Below are 20750 nucleotides of genomic sequence, written 5' to 3'. Positions count from 1 at the left end.
GGACTAGCGCCAGAGTTATGGCCAGTTTAAAAATTCCCTGGGGCCCTAAATCGGCGTTGCACCGGTAGCGCTGCGCCGGCACCGATGACGTCATCGGTGTGCGCAGCGTCCCGGTTGCCGTGGTAACCCGCCCGAACTCCGAAATTGAGTTGCGGCCGCCTCGCCCGTGGCAGCCGCAAGCAACGTTCTGGCAGAGGTGCCTTACTCCAGTTTGCGCCGGCGCATTAAAGGCCCCGCGGCGGCCGGCCACTTTCCCGCCGGCCGCCTGCCCGCAGCTCCCTCCCCGGACTTCTCCCCTCCCCCCCCCCCCCCCCCCCCGCGGAACAGATGCAAGCCCGGCACTTGTCCGAGGTGCCGGGCTCATTTTTAAGCTGATTTGCGCGGGCCGCGGCCGGGTGCAGGCAGCTCCTCCTTAACGGGAGGAGGAGGCCTGCACGTCCCCAGCCTGCCGCACCGCATCGGGTGCCGCAGCGCCGGAATTGCGGCGCGAAACGGCAGTTAGCGCCGATGTACCGCCGCAAAGACCCTTCAGTAGCGCCGGCAGCCGTTTGGGCGCGGCGCCACTGAATTTTTGGCGCGCGCAGGGGACTTAGCGCCGGCACTAACTTCCGGCGCTAAAGCCCTGGCTAAGCCAAAACCCAATTTCTAGGCCAATATTTTAAACAAAAATTTAATTTTTTGAAAAAAATAATTAAAGTTTTTTACGGGGCTAAAAATAAACTCACTTTTTTAAAAATTATAAATGAGTTATTTTTTTTACTTTTTTAAACTTTTGCTGGTAAAAGCAGGCCTTGCGCCTTTTACCAGGCGAAAGATTTTTAAAGGTTTTCAGCGGGCGGAGGTTCTGCAGAAAGCGGAACTCTCTGCCCGTGGAGGTCCTTCTCCCGGGCAGGCGGAGGATCTGTCAAGAGGATTCTTGACAGATCGGAAGTGCCGGGTTTTAGTGCATGCATTTCGCATGCCTGAAACCGGCACTTACGAGGCCCCCTACGGGTGTGTACACACCCGTGGGGGTCGGAAAATATGGGCCAATAAGTATAAAAATATACAGCTATGATTTTTGCCAATAACCAATCAAAATTCAACACATAACAAAGGGAAGACATTCTTTTGTAATGGCTCCAATGTACCAACAAATAACCCATCATCCTCCACAGGAACTCACTAGTGACATTGGGAGTGAATTTCCTTGGGCCTTCTCTCCTCCGTCACAGTAAACGTGGTTACCACTGAAACTCTAGCAGTGCTGCTGGAGAAACCCTGAGGAAATTCACCTCCATTGTTCCTTTGTAGAACCAAGAGTTTCACAGAGGTAATGTCCCACACACCACATGATGTCTCCCATTACCATGCTAAATCGATGCCAAAACCTGGGTAGCAATACATTCTTTTCTTCTCTGATCTATATCAGAGCCTTACGTGAGTCTTCTGTTTTTCTTGTATTTTCTATGTTTCTTGATTTTTGTAGTTAAATTCAGGTAGCTTGAACCAAATTTGACACTTTTGTTTGAAGCGACCCCAAAAATGTCCTCAACTCCATGCAGAATAAAGATGTATCACTGGCCTATAGCTCAAAATATGTGCTGGTATGAAGCTGTTCATAACTTATAAGCCTTTTTAATGCAACGGTTTGTGTTGATATCCTCAGCCAGTCTCCAAATCTTGCCAGGATTGTTGGTGAGCCCTGCTCCACAACGTCTGCTTTGATTGGCAAGTAATTTGAGATAAGGATGGTTTATACAGTACACCGAGTGCTCCAGCATCATAATTTGATTTGTGGCCTGCATAGGCCAGGATCCTATAAAAGACGTTGCACTTCCCTTAGTGGATAATACTTTGCAGAAGTCAAAACTCCTTTAACAATACACTGTTGATGCTCTCTAGGTGAGTGATAGGACATTGGTGATCTTAAGTACCTTTGCAAGTTCCCCTTCCACAACATTCAGACAATAACGCCAAGATATTGCCTCTTTTTCTGCCTCTTTCCACTCTCTGAGCATTCAATGGAATTATATTTTTCAGAGACTTAAGACGTCATTGCGTTTGAGATATGGATCAGAGAAATCGCCCAAGATGGTTATTTCCTTCAGTTCAGTTGGGGTTTATCTATTCCAGAGGATCATTTCCTCAGATCAGGTTGAGAGGAACATAGGAACAGGAATAGGCTATTCAGCTGCTCGAACCTGTTAAGCCATTCAATTAGATTTCGGCTGATCTGTATCTTAACTTCATTTCACAGGAAGATCCTGCCTTTAGAATTAGACTACTGGATTTTCCAGTCATATGAAATGTTTCCTTAGCCTGGAAAATGAAAGATCCGACTAATTATAGAATCATACAGCACAGAAGGAGGCCATTCGGCCCATTGTGCCTGTGCCAGCTCTCCGACTCTTTTCCCATAGCCCTGCAGATTCTTCCATTTTAAATATGTATCCAATTCCATTTTGAAAGTTACTATTGAATCTGCTTCCACCATCTAATCAGGCAAAGCATTTCAGATTATAACTACAATGAATAATAATAACAATGAAATGTTTTAGTTACTTAAAAGGATAGGATCTATCTTGGACTCAAGTTTTGAATAACAAAAATAAATATATGATTGTAGTGTTGCTGTACATCAAACATGCTAGGACACTGGCTTCTAACCATGAAGAATGTGTACTTTCTATATATATAACACATATTTCTGCAACTGGACCACACAGCTTTGGTCTAAGCTTTTTAGAGATGAGTACTTGGCTGCAAACATCCCGGGGTTTGGTGTTAATATCACTGGATTGTTTCACTATGACTCCGCTCATGTTTTTAATGTGTCAGTTTGGATCAATTGGTTGCACTCTTGCTCCTGCGTCAGAGGTTGTGACTGCAAACACTACTCCAGGACTTGAACATCTAGTCTAAGCTGATCTTTCACTGCAGTACAGTGGGAGTGCTGCAATGTTGGAGGTGCTGTCTGCCCCACAAATGGTGCTGTTTAACCTAAACCTTCATTTAGGGGATTTTTAAACTGACAGTCAAAGAACTGCTTGGGGAAGATGTGATAAAAGTAAAAACAGTCATAATGCTAGTTTTGTAGTGTGATTATTCCTTGATTAGTAAAAGTATTGTGATTCGTTGTTTGTTAACTGCCTTGGGATATGTGTTGTAATCTCATTGGTAGTTGATGATTACATGATGTGTTGTGGCTACCTTAAATTCAGTCCTTTTCTAGCTTTAGTTGGGACTGGATGTGGAAAGATATGCTGCTGATTTTAAAGTTAATAAAGCCTAGCTTTGGAAGGCCAATCTATTCTTTATTTCAATTTATTAACTTTATGTTAGAATGGAGCGATATCTTCAACCAGAACGATTCAAGGCTGACCCCAATTCTGCTGGAGTGGATGATAAATGGAAACATTGGTATTGTACATTTAAAAACTTTTTGGGCGTGTTGGATCAAGAGGCTCTAAATAAGCTGAATATGCTGATCAACTACATTGACCCGGGTGTATATAAATATATTTTGCACTGTAAAACGTATGAAGAGGCTATTTCTACATTGGAAAAGATTTTTGTTAAACCAAAGAATGAGGTATTTGCACGTCATCTTCTATCTGCCCGTAGGCAGCAGGTGGGAGAATCTTTGGATACTTATTTACAAGCACTTCGGTGCATTAGTGTTGACTGTAATTATAAGGCTGTGACGGCTGAAGAATATAAGGACGAATCGGTACGGGATGCTTTTATTAATGGATTACTGTCTAGATCAATTCGTCAGCGGTTGTTAGAAAATAAGACTCTGGATCTTAAAAGTGCTTTTGAGCAAGCTTCTACATTGGATGTGGCTCAGAGAAGTTCGGATTCTTATGCTCTTTTTAATCAGCTTGCGACTATGGTTTCGGCAGTTTCGGATGAAAAGGAATTATGTGGACTTAATGGGAGTGGTTTACTAGATTTTTAAACAGTTTCTACTTCGGCGGCCGTTGCCTCTAGGATTCAGAAGTGTTATTTTTGTGGGAATATCCGGCACCCTCGTCTGAAGTGTCCTGCTCGGGAGGCTGTGTGTAGTAAATGCGGCAAGAAAGGTCATTATGCACGTGTGTGCAAATCATCAGGTTCAATTACCTTCCCTTCTCCTGGTGTGGGAGGGTCTTCCTCCACTACCTCTTCTGTGACTATTCAGCCTTTAGATAGGGCGTTTATTGCATCAATTTCTGCTGCATTTGCTCATGGCCTAAACAAAGCTATAGTTACGGCTCAAGTTAATGGGTTGGAAGTGAAGGCCCTTATAGATACGGGCAGTACTGAGAGTTTTATAAGTCTTCAGTTTGCGAAGGAGAAGCATTTGAAAATTTCGCCTGTTACGTATCAGGTGTGTATGGCTCAGACGACCCTTACTTCACAAATAGCTGGTTGTTGCTTTGTGAAAATGGTTCTTCTAGGTAATACGTATACTGATATATGCCTATCTGTTTTGCCTAATCTCTGTGCGGATATTTTGATTGGACATGATGTGCTTCAGTTACACGAGTCTCTTAGTCTTTCATTTGGAGGGACTAAGCCACTTTTATCTATTTGTGGATTAACCTCTTTATCTATTCCTCCATTATCACTTTTTTCCAATTTGATGTTGGATTGTAAGCCAATTGCTACCAAGTCAAGAAGATATAGTAGTCAGGATAGAGAATTTATTAATTCTGAAGTTCAACGTCTCTTATTGGAAGGAATCATTGAACCTAGTTGTTCGCCTTGGCGAGCACAGGTAGTTGTCACGATTAATGAGAGACACAAGAAACGAATGGTGATAGACTATTCCCAAACTATTAATAGGTATACTCAATTAGACACGTACCCTTTGCCTAAGATTGATGAGCTTATCAATAAAGTATCTCAGTATAAAGTTTTTAGCACTATTGATTTAAAGAGCGCTTATCATCAGATTCCTATTGTTAAGAAGGATCAACCATATACGGCCTTTGAGGCTGGTGGAAAGCTGTATCAGTTTTGCCGAATACCATTTGGTGTTACTAATGGTGTTGCTTGTTTTCAACGGGCAATGGATGCTTTTATAAGTGATAACTCCCTCTCTGACACCTTTTCATACTTAGATGACATCACAGTGTGTGGCAAATCAAGGGTGGAGCATGATTCTAATTTAAAAAGATTCCTTCAAGCTGCGGAAAAAGTTGGTTTAACTTTTAACAAAGAGAAATGTATCTTTTCGACTACTGAGGTAAATCTATTGGGGTATATTATTTCGGGAAATAAGATTAAACCAGATCCAGAACGTCTGCGACCATTGATCGATTTACCTTGTCCTACTAATTCTAAGGCTTTGCAACGAGTTGTTGGACTGTTTTCTTATTATTCTAATTGGATTGCAAATTTTTCACGGAAGATCCGGCCTCTTATTCGGGTTACGACATATCCTCTATCATGGGAGGCCAGGACATGTTTTGAGAATTTTAAAAAGGATATTTTAGGAGCAGTTGTGCATTCCATTGATGAGCAGGTTCCCTTTGTGATTGAGACGGATGCTTCGGATTTTGCAATTGGGGCTACTTTGAACCAAAATGGAAGACCTGTGGCCTTTTTCTCACGTACTTTGAATAATAGTGAAAAAAGACATTCCTCAATAGAAAAAGAGGCATACACAATAGTAGAAGCATTGCGTAAATGGAGACATTATTTATCGGGGCGACATTTCACGTTGGTAACTGATCAAAAATCTGTGTCCTTTATGTTTGATGTTAAACATTTTGGAAAGATTAAAAATGATAAAATAATGAGATGGAGGATTGAGTTGGCATGTTACCATTTTGACATAGTTTATCGTCCGGGGAAGGATAATGTTGCTGCTGATGCACTGTCAAGGGCTTATTGTTCTGTGATTCATGGAGATACGCTTATTAATCTTCACAATGCCTTATGTCATCCTGGGGTTACGAGGAGGATACACTTTGTACGCAGTAAGAACTTGCCTTTTTCAGTTGAAGACGTCAAGCGGATGACTTCATCATGTTCTATCTGTGCTCGGTGTAAACCGAATTTCTTTAAGCCTCAACGAGCTCATCTTATAAAGGCTACTTCTCCTTTTGAACGTTTGAGTGTCGATTTTAAGGGACCTCTTCCTTCAACTACTCAAAACCGATATATATTTACTGTTGTGGACGAGTTTTCAAGGTTCCCTTTTGCTTTTCCTTGTGCAGATGTATCAGCTGCTACAGTTATTAAATGTTTGACTCCACTTTTTGTCATCTTTGGGATGCCTGCGTATATCCATTCGGATCAGGGAAGTTCTTTTATGTCTTCCCAGTTGAAGGAATACCTTCAGAGTCGGGGAATTTCTACTAGTAGAACTACCCCGTATAATCCCCAGGGTAATGGACAGTGTGAACGATACAATGGGGTGATCTGGAAGGCAGTTATGTTGGCGTTGACATCCCGGAACCTTAAGAATACACAGTGGGAAATGCTGCTGCCTGATGCCCTGCATTCCATTAGATCATTGCTTTCAACGGCTACTAATGTGACCCCCCATGAAAGGCTCTTTAACTATCCGCGGAGATCTACTACGGGATATTCGGTACCTTCATGGCTTACTATGCAGGGACCTGTGTTGCTTCGACGCCATGTTAGATTGTCAAAATATGACCCCTTGGTGGAGGAGGTGGAGCTGTTGGAGGCAAATTCCCAATATGCTCATATTCGATTCCAAGATGGGAAAGAAAGTACTGTTTCAATTAAAGACTTGGCTCCTTGTGGGGGCCAGCCCTCTTCTGAGGATATTAATAATGGTCATGATTCGGATAATGTGGATGCTGTTACAGATACTACGAATATTTCCAATCCGATTGCAGATAATCATACTTCTATTAGTCAGCCTTTGATAGATGTTTATGACCATCCCAGTTCATCTTCTGATGGGATTTCTAATCTGGAAACCGTTGAGAATCGGGATATGGATAGCCTTCCTGTTGAAGATACTTCTGTGCCTTCTGGCGTGGGAGGGCAAGGAATTTCACCAAGGTTAAGAAGGTCGACACGAACAAGATATCCGGTCGACCGATTGAAAATGGACTTTTAAATTGATAGTAATGTTTTAAAAATTGTTGAAATATTATAGTATATTGTTTTAGTTGAGAGATACTTAATACTTATGCGTAATGTTATTATTTGTTGTTCATTTAGTATTGTGTTATGTAAATAGTTTTATTCTCGTGCATAGTTTAGTTGTAAATAATTAATTGTAAATTGTAAGAGTTATTAGGTTGGAGTATATTTTAAAAGGAGGGGTGAATGTGGTGATTATTCCTTGATTAGTAAAAGTATTGTGATTCGTTGTTTGTTAACTGCCTTGGGATATGTGTTGTAATCTCATTGGTAGTTGATGATCACATGATGTGTTGTGGCTACCTTAAATTCAGTCCTTTTCTAGCTTTAGTTGGGACTGGATGTGGAAAGATATGCTGCTGATTTTAAAGTTAATAAAGCCTAGCTTTGGGAGGCCAATCTATTCTTTATTTCATGTAGTTAGCTGTAATATTTTCTTACTCTATAGACTTAAAAGTTAGGTAAGTAGTAAAATAATTAGATTTTAATTTTAAAAATGAATAAAGACAGTAAAGGGATTTTTCTTTCAGATGTCTTCGAACACTTTTGTTGGAGACGAACCCACTCAGAGAGTTACCGGTTGAACTAGGTAAGGATTATTACATAATTGTTGAGAGTAAAACAGTAATTTTAATGTCAGTTACTTCCATTTAGTGGAAAAAATATGTACCTTTTGCTAAAAGATTCTAGTTCATTTGCGTTACTTTATAAACAAGCAAATTGAACTTATTTTGTGTGCAGAATTTGTGGTATTAAATTCCGGTTACTGTTTTATTTTCAGGAAATGTACTATCTCTTAAAGCACTTAACCTGAGGAATTGTCCGCTTCAGTTTCCACCTTTGGATATAATACATTTAGGCACCCAGATCATTCTTTCATTTCTTAGGCAGTGGACCACTAGACATGCTTGTCAAGCTCAAAATCAAGAAACAGGTAGGAACCTGGAAATGTATTATTATCTTGAATTTTTACAACTTAAGTAGCCATTACAAGCAAAAATAATTTCTTGTATCTTCCAGCAGCAAAGCTTATTGTACGTAGAATGAAGTCCCAGTGTATCGCATGCTATTATGGCAGGAACCTGCCTAAACCTGTCCGCTTCGCGACCTCTCTTTTCTCTTTTAAGCCGCTCCTTAAAACCTACCTCTTTGACCAAGGTTTTGGTCACCTGCCCTAGTTTATCCTTGTGTGGATTGGTGCCAAATTTTTTGTCATAAAATACTCCTGTGCAGCGCCTTGGGATGTTTTACTACGTTAAAGGCGCTATATAAATACAAGTTGTTGTTGAACCTCAGTGAACTCAGGACTTATTTTATTGTATGTTACATTGGAACACAAATACATGTCTAACCATCCCTTTTTCAGACATCAACCTGACCCACCTTCTCCCCAAATTTTTCAATCCCTTTTAGTTCTGGAGCCAAGACCTGCTAAATTTGAAGTCATAAGACTGAAAAAGTTTGATACTTGTATGTGATATAACAAAGCTTAAGCAATGTTTATAAAATAAAAGCTTGCAATTATTCAATGCCAGAATACATCAGTAGAAGACTGACTATTACCTATATGTTTATTTATATATATATATATATATATATCACCAATTCGTAACTGACTCCTGGGATACACTATTCTGTATGTGGTTAGGATTTGGCATGCACTGCCTGATATGGCGGTGGATACAGATTCAATAGCAGCCTTCAAAAGGGAATTGGATAAATACTTGAAGGAGAAAAAATTGCAGGGATATGGGGAAAGAGCGGGGGAGTGGGACTAACTGGATTGCTCTTTGAAAGAGCCGGCGCAGATTTGATGGGCCGAATGGCCCCTTCTGTGCTGTACTATTCTGAGATTCTGTGATTCTAATGTTCATTTGTTCTCTCTGATTTACCCTTTCTAGAGTGTTTTCACAGTGTCCTGTCATAATAAATACATTTCAAATCTAGTAAGGCCTTTGAGAAAACATATGCAGTTGATGTCAATTTATGTAATAACATTTCTTTCTCTTGTTGCAATTATTTTTATGATAAATACATTACCAATGAGGCAAAGGATACATGTACAATAAAAAGTTTCTGATAAATGTGAGAAAGTTCCTAATGGCCTCAATGTTTCTCACAGCATACCAAGAGCAATAAACCCAGAGCTAATATCTGTGCATGATTAATTTTATATTTAATTACCAGTACTAATTTTAAATGGGAAGTAGAGTGTTCTGAATTTTTCCATAATCCATAAACCCATATGCTAAAAAGGAGTGATCTGTATACTTACCTGTGTTTCCCAATAGAACGAGAGAGGGAGCAGATATTTTGTTTCATTATGATGAGGAATACTGCCCAAAATTCCTTGTCCCTATTCATGAGGTCACTGGACTAGAACTGCTCCTGAACTACTCCTGAACTGCTTTCAGTCAATAATTTTTAAATGATAAATCGGTGCCAATCTCTCCCTCACCTGATCACACTCAAGAGGCCTACTGCTGCATGTGTCTAAGCCATTGTGCACAGCCAGCTAGCTCTGAAATGTAATTACAACTGGGATTCGCGGGAGGGAGAGAGGATCTTCAAAAGAAATAAATTAAAATAAAAAATATATGAAGTTGCTTTTCGATAGAAGTATGAGAAAGGTCCTCAAGCAAGTTACTACATGGGATTATGGCCTTTTGGCAAAAGGTTATGGCACTTGTTCCAGCGTATAATTCTGGATAACAAGGTGATTGAGAGATGCTGGCAAGTGTACAGATACCTCTTTAGCAATTAAGATTCAGAATACTGTATTTCCCCTTTACGTAAAGTTTCAATGGTCAATAGCCCTGAATTTCAAGAGGGTAGATTTTCCCCCATTGCAGGCTTTGGCCAGCTAGCTGGCGGAGTGCACCCTCTGGTCACCCGATAGTTCTGGCAGGAGGCTCAGTCCATTTTGAGGGCTGGGCCTCATTAGTATTCAGCCGGCAGACTGCGGGCGGAAAGCAAGCATCCCGAGGCAGCCCGCTGGCTCGGGACCACTGCCATCAACATCCTGGGCGCTGCCTTTCACCAGCGCACGGAATTGGAGGTAGCCTTTTGACTTGGGCTGGATATTGGTTGGGAGGTAGATGGCAGAGTGAGGATAAAGTGTTCAAACTGTGATTGGTGGGATGTGATATGGTGTCCTCCAGGGATCTGTACTGGGTTCTCAACTTTTCACTACAGGAAACTTTCGATTTACCGGCACCTAAATAACCGGAAATCTCAGTTAACCGGCAAAATTCAGGAGTAGGTTTTACTTCATATTGTATTTGCCGCCTTCCATCTGTGCTGTGCAAGGGTGTGGCTGCAGCTGTTGCTAAGCTACAGAGACACTTGAAACTTGTGGCCATTGTTCTACAGTTGTTGCTAAGCAACAGGGTTTGTTGCTGTATACGGAGCTGTCAGCTCTCCCTATCTTTTACTATAGCGTTCGGTTATCCGGAATTTTTGATGAACCGGCACCATGTCGGTCCCGTACGTGCCGGATAAAAAAAAGTTTCCTGTATATTTATTAATGACTTGGATGAAGGAATAGAGAGTTGTATATCCAAGTTTACAGATAACACTAAGTTAGGAGAGACAGTAAGTAGTGCAGATGGGAGCAGGACGTTTCAAAGGGACATAGGCGGATTATGTGAGTGGGCAAAACTATGGCAAATGGATTTCAATGTGGGCAAGTGTGAGGTCATCCAATCTGGACCCAAGAAAGATAAATCAGAGAACTTTCTAAATGGTTAGAAACTAGAAACTGTAGAGGAGCAAAGGGATTTGGGAGTGCAAGTACACAAATCATTAAAAGCTAGTAGACGGGTACAAAAAGCAATCAAAACGGCTAATGGAATGTTGCCCTTTATCTCAAAGGGGCGGGAATACAAAGGGGAGATGTTATGCTTCAGTTGTACAGCGCCTTGGTCAGACCACATCTGGGGTACTGCATCCAGTTTGGGGTACCGCACATCAGGAAGGATATATTGGCCCAGAAATTCGGGCCTCCACGGGTGAGTATGCACGGGGTACTCACCCGTAGGCCCAACGGAAATGCCGGTTTCGTGCATGCACGGGAAACCGGAACTTCCGTTCCCTTAAAGAAAGGGGTTCAGAGGTCGAACGCGTACGCCAGAGAGGCTGCGCGTGCGCATGGAACTTACGTTTTTTTCCAGGTTTTTCCAGGAGGGTAAGTCTCCAGGAGTTACACATGTAAAAAGCAGGCACAAGGCCTGCTTTTAACAATGTAAGTCGTGAATTAATTAAAATTAAAACATTTTTTCCACAGGTTTATTATTTTTAAATACTTTAAAGAAAGGTAAGTTTATCCTTAGCCCTGTTAGAAAATGTAATTAATTTTTCCAAAAATTTAAATTATTGTTTAAAATAGTTATTTTATGTAATTTATAGTTATTTTAAAAATGTGATTTAAAAAAAATTTTATTTGAAGTTTTAGTGATGTTTTGGGGCTTATAGTATTTATAGGTTTGACAGCTCTTCCTGTCAATTTTATGAATGAAGCATTCTCTGCTACCATTGGCTCTCCATGGCCCACGTGATCCCAGGGGACGCTTCGAACTAACTGCGCCCCTGGGATACGCAAGCACTGCGCGCCGGCAGTTGGAGGAGGCCCAGGATCGGAATCCCACGCGGGCCCACAGCACAACGGCCGGCACGCTAGGTAAGTGCAGGTCAGGGGGCTTGCACCCGCGGGAAGCCCCCGACCCGAATTTCTGGGCCAATGATCTTGGAGTGGGTGCAGCGCAGATTCACTAGAATTATAAAGGAACTTAAAAGGGTTAAATTCTGAGGGCAGGTTGCTTAAACTTGGCTTCTATACCCTTCAGTATAGAGTATTGAGGGGCGATCAGATCGCGGTGTTTAAAATGTTAAAAGGATTTGATAGGGTAGATACGGAGAAATGATTTCCTCTGGTGGGGGAGTTCAGAACAATAGGACATAATTTTAAAATTAAAGCTAGGCCATTCAGGAGTGAAACCAGGAAGCAATTTTCACACAAAGTGCAGTAGAAATCTGTAATTCTCTCCCCCAAAAAGGCTGTGGGCACTGGGACAAATGGAGCTTTCACGATTGATTAAGATGGATTTTTGTTAGGTAAGGATATCAAAGGATATGGAGCAAAGGCGGGTAAATGCAGTTGAGGCACAGATCATCCGTGATCTAATTGAATGGTGGAACAGGCTCGAGGGGCACAATGGCCTACTCCTGTTCCTATGGAACATACTCTCACTTAGCCTTCATTTTCATTGGCAAGAAAAGGATAGAAACATTTCACAATTAAAAAAAAAAAAATGACGGCGAAGAGGAGTGCAAGATCAGGTAAGTGGATCTGGGGGTTGAATCAGGGCAAGAGGTCAGAGCCGGATTCGGGGCCGGCAGTCTGGACTGGGGGTCGGAGCTGGGATTGGGGCAAGGGTTTGGGGATGGGGGTTGGGCCAGTGTCTGGCTGGGGGTATGGCTGGCGATCAGGGCCATGGGTGGGGGAAAGATCGTGGGTTGGAAATAGCGATGATCGGGGTTGGGGGGGTGTGATCAAGAGTGGCAGCGATCGGGAGCGGTGGCGATAGGGAGATTTGGGATCAAAGGCTAGGGGGTGGAGGTGTGAGCGGGGGTCGGGAATGGTGGCGATAGGGGTGGTTGGGGTCGGGAGCGGGGCGAGCACTCATTAAGTGTGGAGTCGGGTGGAGCACTCCTGCTCCTCCAGGCTCCACATTCAGGCAAGTAAATGTGAAAAACATAACTTGTAGGTTGCAGGCAGTCCCAGCTTTTGGCGCTGTCTCGGGGAAAACCAATCTTGACGTGGCAGCCTCAAACAGGTGTTAGACCCCTTATTTGCATATACAAAGGGCCTAACTCCTGCTTCCAGCGTGGGTAAAAGACACCTTTTTTTTTTCTTTCCCAATATGGCAGGTGGTATATCTCTGGCCAGAAATGTGCATGCACTCCCTAATCAACATATTGATGGGCTTAGTAGGCCAGTTAACGTCCAAAAAATGGATGCTGCGCAGCTGAATTTATAGGCCAATGGCTGAGAAATTGGTTTTGGGTGTGAAGCCGGCGTTAAGTGGGTGGCGCCTGGAACATGCGCCAAAGATGTCGGCCTGAGTCTTATTTCAAATTGGTGTATTCCTCTCTCCGCATTAAAGTTGTGCAACATACCGCAAGCTATCATGATTCTCTGTCTGGGCTGCATTAGAAAAGGACTCCAACCCATTTAAGCATCATGATTACAAAAGCAAAATACTGCGGATGTTGGAAATCTGAAATAAAAACAGAAAATGCTGGAAATACTCAGCAGGACAAGCAGTAGAGAGGTCATGGACCTGAAATGTTAACTCTGTTTCTCTCTCTCTCTCCACAGATGCTGCCTGACCTGTTGAGTATTTCCAGCATTTTCTGTTTTTATTTAAGCACCGTGACTGTTGCTTCAAAATCTCTATGATGTGCTTGAAGCATGGACCACATTGAAGTTGTGTCTGTGGATGTTGCACAGGTGCCATAGCTAAGACCTCAGTCTGTAACCTTGGTCTCCAAAGAGCCAACATTGCAGTTGCTGGCCAGAGTCAAACAATGGCGGAATATAGGATTGGTGTAAGATAAAAGCATCGTGGCAACTGCAGGAAATTGTCAATATCCTGCATGATCATATACGGATGACTGCAGAGTGTGTGCCTGCATCAGCAGAGTGTAGTTGGCTGCCTGAGGGCAGTTGAAGAATCCTCTTTAAAATTAAAAAATTTCCTGGGCAGACCAAGTGTAATCGAACACCCCGTAGTCAATTGCACTGCCGTCCAATCAGGAATGGATAGGCATTCCTGGCATTGCTTTTGGCATTAATGGCGAGAAATGCGTCTCTGATGTTTTCCAGCACTAACATGTTATTTGAATATTAGGGGATGTTGTATACATCTATCCTGTCACTTTAGTGGGAACTTCAAGTGGCAGTGTTTGTTTTTCACCCCACCCAGCAGAACTCCAAAAGAAAATTTGCCCCTTTGCCTCCAGGTGGCGCTATCTTCCACCGGCTTCGAGCCCGAATGGGTGATATTTTCCACACATTTACAAGCCTGATTTTCCTTTCCACTGAAGTCAACAGAAAGGAAACTAGGGTGAGGTATATAATGACCGTTTGATCCACTGAAGGGATAATTACTAGTCCTAGCCCCTTTAGGGCTACCCCAGATCAAGCGTATTCCTCAGACGTTCACTTTCAACTAAAGTTTGAGGTAGCCGAATCCTAAAGACGCTTAATTGGGTCTAAAGGTCCGGACTATCTCTCCCTAAAGGAAAGGAACAACCTGAAAATGTTACCGTCCTCCAGATAGCACTTTTAGTAAGATTAGCTAGACTGTAACGTTCCGGATATTATGAGGGTCCGGAAAACTCCCCCAGAATTCTGCAACTCTTACAGAGTGTACAGAGATTGAGTTCACGAGTTTTATACAGAAGTCTTACGTGAGACAATTCTAAAAATATATTGATTTATTAAAGAACCGACATGTAATTTACAGTTGGTGATTCAATCGCAACATTAACAGTTCCAAAAAGAGAGAGCTTACAATTCTATTATCAGAGAACCTACTCTCAAATCTTAACTTCGCTACAGTTTTACAGTTCTTAGTTTTATTCAGGATATCCACCAAAATCAAATACCTTTGATCCTCGAGGTACAAAGAGTTGGAGACTTACAAAGCTGCCTCTTAAGCCAAGAATCGCTTTGCCCCTTTAAAGCGAGTCTACTATCCCATTTGAGAGTTCAATATTTATACCCTTTTTCAGTGGTATTTCCTTTAAGGTTTTCTGCTGATGTAAGCTAATTATCTCTAGTCATTTTTCTGCTGACCCCTGCAATTCTTACAGTCACCTCAGCTGGTAGCATTACAGAAATATATCTCTCCTCTAGGTGTTCTAAGTTTATCATAAAAAACGGTGTAACAGCAGGTGTGTTTTACTTGATGTCATTTTTACAAAGGCAGATGTTTGTGCTTCTTTACGAAGTGTAAATTAGAACACCTTGTACAGGGTGAACTATTGTCTTGTTCCCAAAGGTTCAGACTGTCTGGAGCCTTTAACCTTCTGTTTCAATAAGGTTATTGATTCAGTGTCAACAACTTATCTTATCTCTATAGCCAGAATGCTTTCACAGCTTTTTCATCATTAGGTTTCTAGATTTCCAGACCCAGTTTGTCATGTTTTAATCAGGCCAGAATTCTTTCATAGAATGGTGTATTTTTCTGAATTGGTTATATGGCTTATTCCTTCACACCACTGCCGCCCATTTTGTGCCCCTGCCAAAGTTGAATTTTACCCTCGTATCAACCACCTATGGTTAGGCCTTCTCAATGGACAGATACTGTAGTAAGTGAAAGAGTTTTGATAATGTATCTGCCAATATTTGGTTTGAAATTTTTAATTTTTTTGCTGACACTGTCTTATGGGGCAGGGATGGGAGGCGCCTTGCAAAACTTCTGCAGGCAATTACTGCAAAGGACAAAAGTTTTATCTTTTTTCATTTAAGTTTTGTAGATGTAAAGAACCAGCTCCTCGTCCATTGGTTCTAATTACAGGTGTGCAAGACTTTGGGAACAATGTAAAATATTCTTATTTTATTTGTTTGTGTTTGTTTCTTTCATATGTTCTACAGATCCAAATCCCATTAAAATAGTAAATCCGCCCCTTAAAATAATAAAGATACGAAATTCACTGGAGGATCGTTCTGAGAACCAGATTGAAGATAAGCTCCAAAGAGCAATAGAACCTCTAATATCGGTACAGGGACATACACTTCATGCAAAGTTATTACATAAACCTGAGCGCTGCAGCAACATCAGAAATATTTTTTTACAAAGGTATGAAATGTTTCATCGTGCAAAGTAGCAATTGTTTAACTACTGTAACTGTGAATGCAATCCGGAAAGGGAAATAATAAGAAAAGGCAAATTGAAGGATCATTTATATAACAGACTAGCTGGGGAGCCCCGCGTTGCGAGGGCAATTTTGGGGCGCGAGGGCAGTTTTGGGGCGTTTGGTCTCCCTGCCCGTGTGTCCCCCCTCTCCCTGTCATGTCCTCTCCCTGTCCTATCCCTCTCTCCCTCCCTCCCCTCCCCTCTTCCCCCCCCCCCACCCCCACTCCCCTCTGTCCCTCTCTCCGGCCCCTCCCCCTGCCTAGCGCCTGAGGTCCGGTGCCGTTGCTGAGGTCCCCCGCGTATCGCGCGGCTGATGGACGGCCGCTGCGGGCGGGCGGGCGGCGCATGCGCGGTCAGTGCGGGCGGCGCATGCGCGGTCAGTGCGAGCGGCCCGCGGGAGCCGGCAAGGCCGTTAGCGAGCGGGAAACTTCGGGCGGCGCGCCCGCGCTCCGTCCGCGACACCTGAGAGGGGGAAGCAATTTTGGGGCGTTTGGTCTCCCTGCCCCTGTGTGTCCCCCCTCTCCCTGTCATGTCCTCTCCCTGTCCTATCCCTCCCTCCCCTCTCTCCCTCCCTCCCCTCCCCTCTCTCCCTCCCTCCCTCCCCTCCCCCTCCCTCCCTCCCCTCCCTCCCCTCCCCTCTCTCCCCTCTGTCCCTCTCTCCGGCCCCTCCCCCTGCCTAATACTATGAGATATTATAACACTGGCTTACAGTTACATAACAGACTCACAGATAGTACAATCTCACAAGTCGTGCATAACGTCCACCTCTATTGTTATGTGAACAGTTCTTGATGTATCAGCTGTGACAGATGTTCTTTAGTATCAGCTGTGACAGATGTTCTTTAGCGTCAGCTGTGGCTCAGTGGGTAGCACCCTTGCCTCTGAGTCATGGAGGTTGTGGGTTCAAGTCCCACTCCAGGGACTTTGAGCACATAAAGCTAGGCTGACAGTGCAGTGCTGAGGGAGTGCTGCATTGTCGGAGGTGCCATCATTCAGATGAGACATTAAGCTGAGGCCTCGTCTGCTCTCTCAGGTGGATGTAAAAGAATACATGGCACTACTTTGAAGAGCAAAGGAGTTATCCCCGGTGTCCTGGCCAATATTTATTCCTCAATCAACATAACAAAAACAGATTATCTGGTCATTATCACATTGATGTTTGTGGGAGCTTGCTGTGTGCAAATTGGCTACTGTGTTTCCTACATTACAACAGTGACTTCATTGGCTGTAAAGGGCTTTGGGGTGGGTGTGAAAGACACTATATAAATGCAAGTCTTTCTTTCTTTTGATTGTTACTCATTTGTTTTATCTGATATTTTTACCACAAGAAGAACTGTCTTTGACCCACAGTACAACAGAAAAATACACTGGGGAAATATCATCATGCATTATTTAATCAATTTTGCTAATTGGGTATATTTTGTACCCAGTGAGTCATAATTATGTGAGGTAAAGCAAACCAGTGAAAGCTGGAAAATTACAACAAAATTAGAAAATGCTGGAATGCCTCAGCAGAGCATTCAGCATCTGACAGAAAAGAAAGGCCCACTGATTTGTGCTTTTCACAGAAGCAAGCCACCAGATTATTTTTTGGGGTGAAAGCGAGGTCCACTGATATCTTCAGGCTAGGGTTGTAGCCTGGAAGACTATGGAATTGGTGCCTACAGTTTTCACAGTCGTCCTCTTGTAAAGGAGCCCAGTCAGCTAGAGATCTTTAACTTATGAAGGGAGCCTGCTAGCCCCCAACCATAAGCAGCTGATCTGGTGCCCAACCTTCCATCCCTTCACCCCCCCCCCCCCCACCCCACCCCTCCAAGCAGGTGTCCAGGATGCACCCATACTGGTGTGAGTGCCTGTGCAAGATATGTTAAACAGATGATCCCACCCAGAGACTCCAGCAGGGTCAGGAGTGGAGGTCACCTTCATCGGGGGCACTTCAGTTTCAAGGGTTTTCTGCCCCCTTGTATCTTGCTCCTTTCTAATTGGTTACTTTCTATTACGAAGATACAAACATAGTGTCAGACAGGATAAGACCAACTGGTCCATTTAGCCTGTTCCATACAGTTGTGATGCCTAATGCATCACGTCAAGAGACTTCTTACCCTTTAGATGCTATGCAGTCTTCGGGGTGAGGTGAAAAACCAGATCAAAAACCAAAATCAAAGGTAATTTTTTTCCAAATGTTTCCTCATGTTATGCTACATATTAAAACTCGGTGGTTGTGTTATTTTTAATATGGCAGCAGAATGACTGACTACTTGTCCTCAGAGAAGATTTGCCTGGGAAACTCACAAACACTTGGCTTTTTGCTCAAATTCCTTCTGTTCTGATGATCTAATATTTGATTTAAAAGTATAAATCCCTGTTTTGATAGGTATCAATAGAGTGTAGGTTGATTCCTATTTAAAGAACCTCTCAATTATAGCAACTAGAAACTAACCACTTAAAGGCATGAAATTGGTCTACATCGATAGCAACTTGGGCAGCCCATTTTACACCCACCTGGTGCTCTTTTCCAACGGGCTATCGATTTGCTATCGCCTGTTTTGTACCATCACCGTAGATCAATTTCACCCCCAAAGTGTTCAAAATCTTACCTTTTTCACTTTGTTACACTTGGCGTATTGCATATTTTCTTCATAAAGAAATTAAATATTATATTCACAGTGGTGACAACAAGCAAGACGTTGAAATAAAAGCAAATACCAAGGGCCAGATTGGCATTTTACATCAGAGGAGAAAAGACAGGGGAAAAGTGTTTCCTGCCTTACAAGAATTGGTGGAAAAGCCAAATTATACAGAGCAAATGCAAAGGTAAACAGATTATTAAATGTGGCTTTTCTACATTGAAGCAAACGCTATAAGAATTGGTCCCTTGTGCATAACCTTAACATAATATTTTTTGCACATGTCATGTACGTGAATTCTACATTGAGATTTGCTGAGTTTGTCATCTACCTTGGGTTAAGTTTCTTCTTTGTGGTTATGTTGAAGTCTCTGACCTCTAATTTCCTTGGTCCCCGGGGAGAAGGTTAACGGGAAACACCAAGTGGATTAATTTCTCAGGATGCTTTTGCTCGTCCACTGTAATTCCAGGAAACCCTGGAAATATTACATAAAAGATGTTCACACTGTTTTTCTAAGCATTCCATGACTCATTCGCTGAAGTTACAGTGGACAATCAGAAGAACCCTTGCAGAAAATCGCCACCCAAGTCTACACTCAGAACAGGAGTAGCTAAGATCTTTCATTGAGGCCTTGGGGCACACAGAGCTTTCATCCATCCCATACATGGACCCTTAAATGTGGGCTATGCTGCCTTGGATGCATTTATTGTCCATCCCTAGTTGCCCTGAACTGCTACGGTCCTTGTGGTGGCGGTGCTCTAACAATGGTGTTAGGTAGAGAATTCCAGGATATTGACACAGTGATGATGAAGGAACAGTGATATATGTCTAAGTCAGGATGCTGTGTGACTCGAAGGAGATGTCAAAAATAGGAAGGGATCAATGGGACAGCATCCCTCACCAGAATTCTCAGTGCTCCTGCCTCCTATCTGATCTCAGTCTGGATACCGGGAGAAAACCGGCAATAGATTGGGAAAAGGGGAAGTGCAACGAGACCTGGGTGTCCTTGTGCACCAGTCGCTGAAGGTAAGCATGCAGGTGCAGCAGGCGGTTAAGAAGGCAAATGGTATGTTGGCCTTCATAGCGAGAGGATTCGAGTACAGGAGCAAGGATGTCTTGCTGCAGTTGTACAGGGCCTTGGTGAGACCACACCTTGAGTATTGTGTGCAGTTTTGGTCACCTTATCTGAGGAAGGATGTTCTTGCCATGCAGAGAGTGCAGCGAAGATTCACCAGACTGATACCTGGGATGGCAGGAATGACGTATGAGGAGAGATTGAGTCGATTGGACTTATATTCGCTGGAGTTTAGAAGAATGAGAGGGGATCTCATTGAAACTTATAAAATTCTAACAGGACTAGACAAAATTCTAACAGGACTAGACAGACTAGATGCAGGAAGGATGTTCCCGATGGCGGGGGAGTCCAGAACTAGGGGTCACAGTCTAAGGATAAGGGGTAAGCCATTTAGGACTGAGATGAGGAGGAATTTCTTCACCCAGAGAGTGGTGAACCTGTGGAATTCTCTACCACAGAAGGCAGTTGAGGCCAACTTATTAAATATATTCAAGAAGGCGTTAGATATATTTCTTAAGGCTAAAGGGATCAAGGGATATGGGGAGAAAGCAGGGACAGGGTACTGAATTTGGATGATCAGCCATGATCTCATTAAATGGCGGAACAGGCTCGAGGGGCCAAATGGCCTACTCCTGCTCCTATCTTCTATGTTTCTATGTAAAACCAGCGACTGGACCATTTTTGAGATGACTTTAACTTTAGGCTGGGGTTATGGCCTGGGAGACTATGAATTGATGCCTGCCAGTTTCAGATTGGCTCTCTTGTAAAGGAGACCATCAGCTGGAGAGCTTTAACTTTTGAAGTGGGCCTGCCAGCCATATCCATAGTGACTATCCTGTGCCCTACCTTCCTCAAGCGCCCCCCCCCCCCCCAACCCCACCCCTCACCCTCCAGGTAGTCCAGGAGACCACATCAACCATGACATATTATTTGAGACTTATTTCCTGTATGATGCAATCTCCAAGTCAGCCAGAAACCAGTCCAGCTCCCTCTTGAAGTTATACAGTGAATCAAGCAATCACCACAATA

At 43.0% G+C, this 20750-nt stretch overlaps 1 protein-coding gene across 3 annotated transcripts in view; it reads left to right on the top strand.

Annotated features, from left to right (window-relative positions):
• The window catches only part of LOC147122620 (uncharacterized), a 111109-nt gene that overhangs the window by 36248 nt on the left and 54111 nt on the right, over window positions 1–20750 (top strand). For all 3 annotated transcript variants that reach the window (XM_086003563.1, XM_086003570.1, XM_086003579.1), the window contains exons 3-6: window positions 7626–7684; window positions 7877–8029; window positions 15758–15962; window positions 18687–18833. In XM_086003563.1, coding sequence (XP_085859689.1) covers window positions 7626–7684; window positions 7877–8029; window positions 15758–15962; window positions 18687–18833 — 564 coding nt within the window. The remainder of the gene's footprint in view (window positions 1–7625; window positions 7685–7876; window positions 8030–15757; window positions 15963–18686; window positions 18834–20750) is intronic.

Source organism: Somniosus microcephalus, chromosome 2 (assembly GCF_052327205.1).
Source record: "Somniosus microcephalus isolate GS21.2 chromosome 2, FLI_Smic_1.0, whole genome shotgun sequence".
Classification (NCBI taxonomy): Eukaryota; Metazoa; Chordata; class Chondrichthyes; order Squaliformes; family Somniosidae; genus Somniosus; species Somniosus microcephalus.
This window is presented reverse-complemented; position numbering and strand designations above follow the sequence as displayed.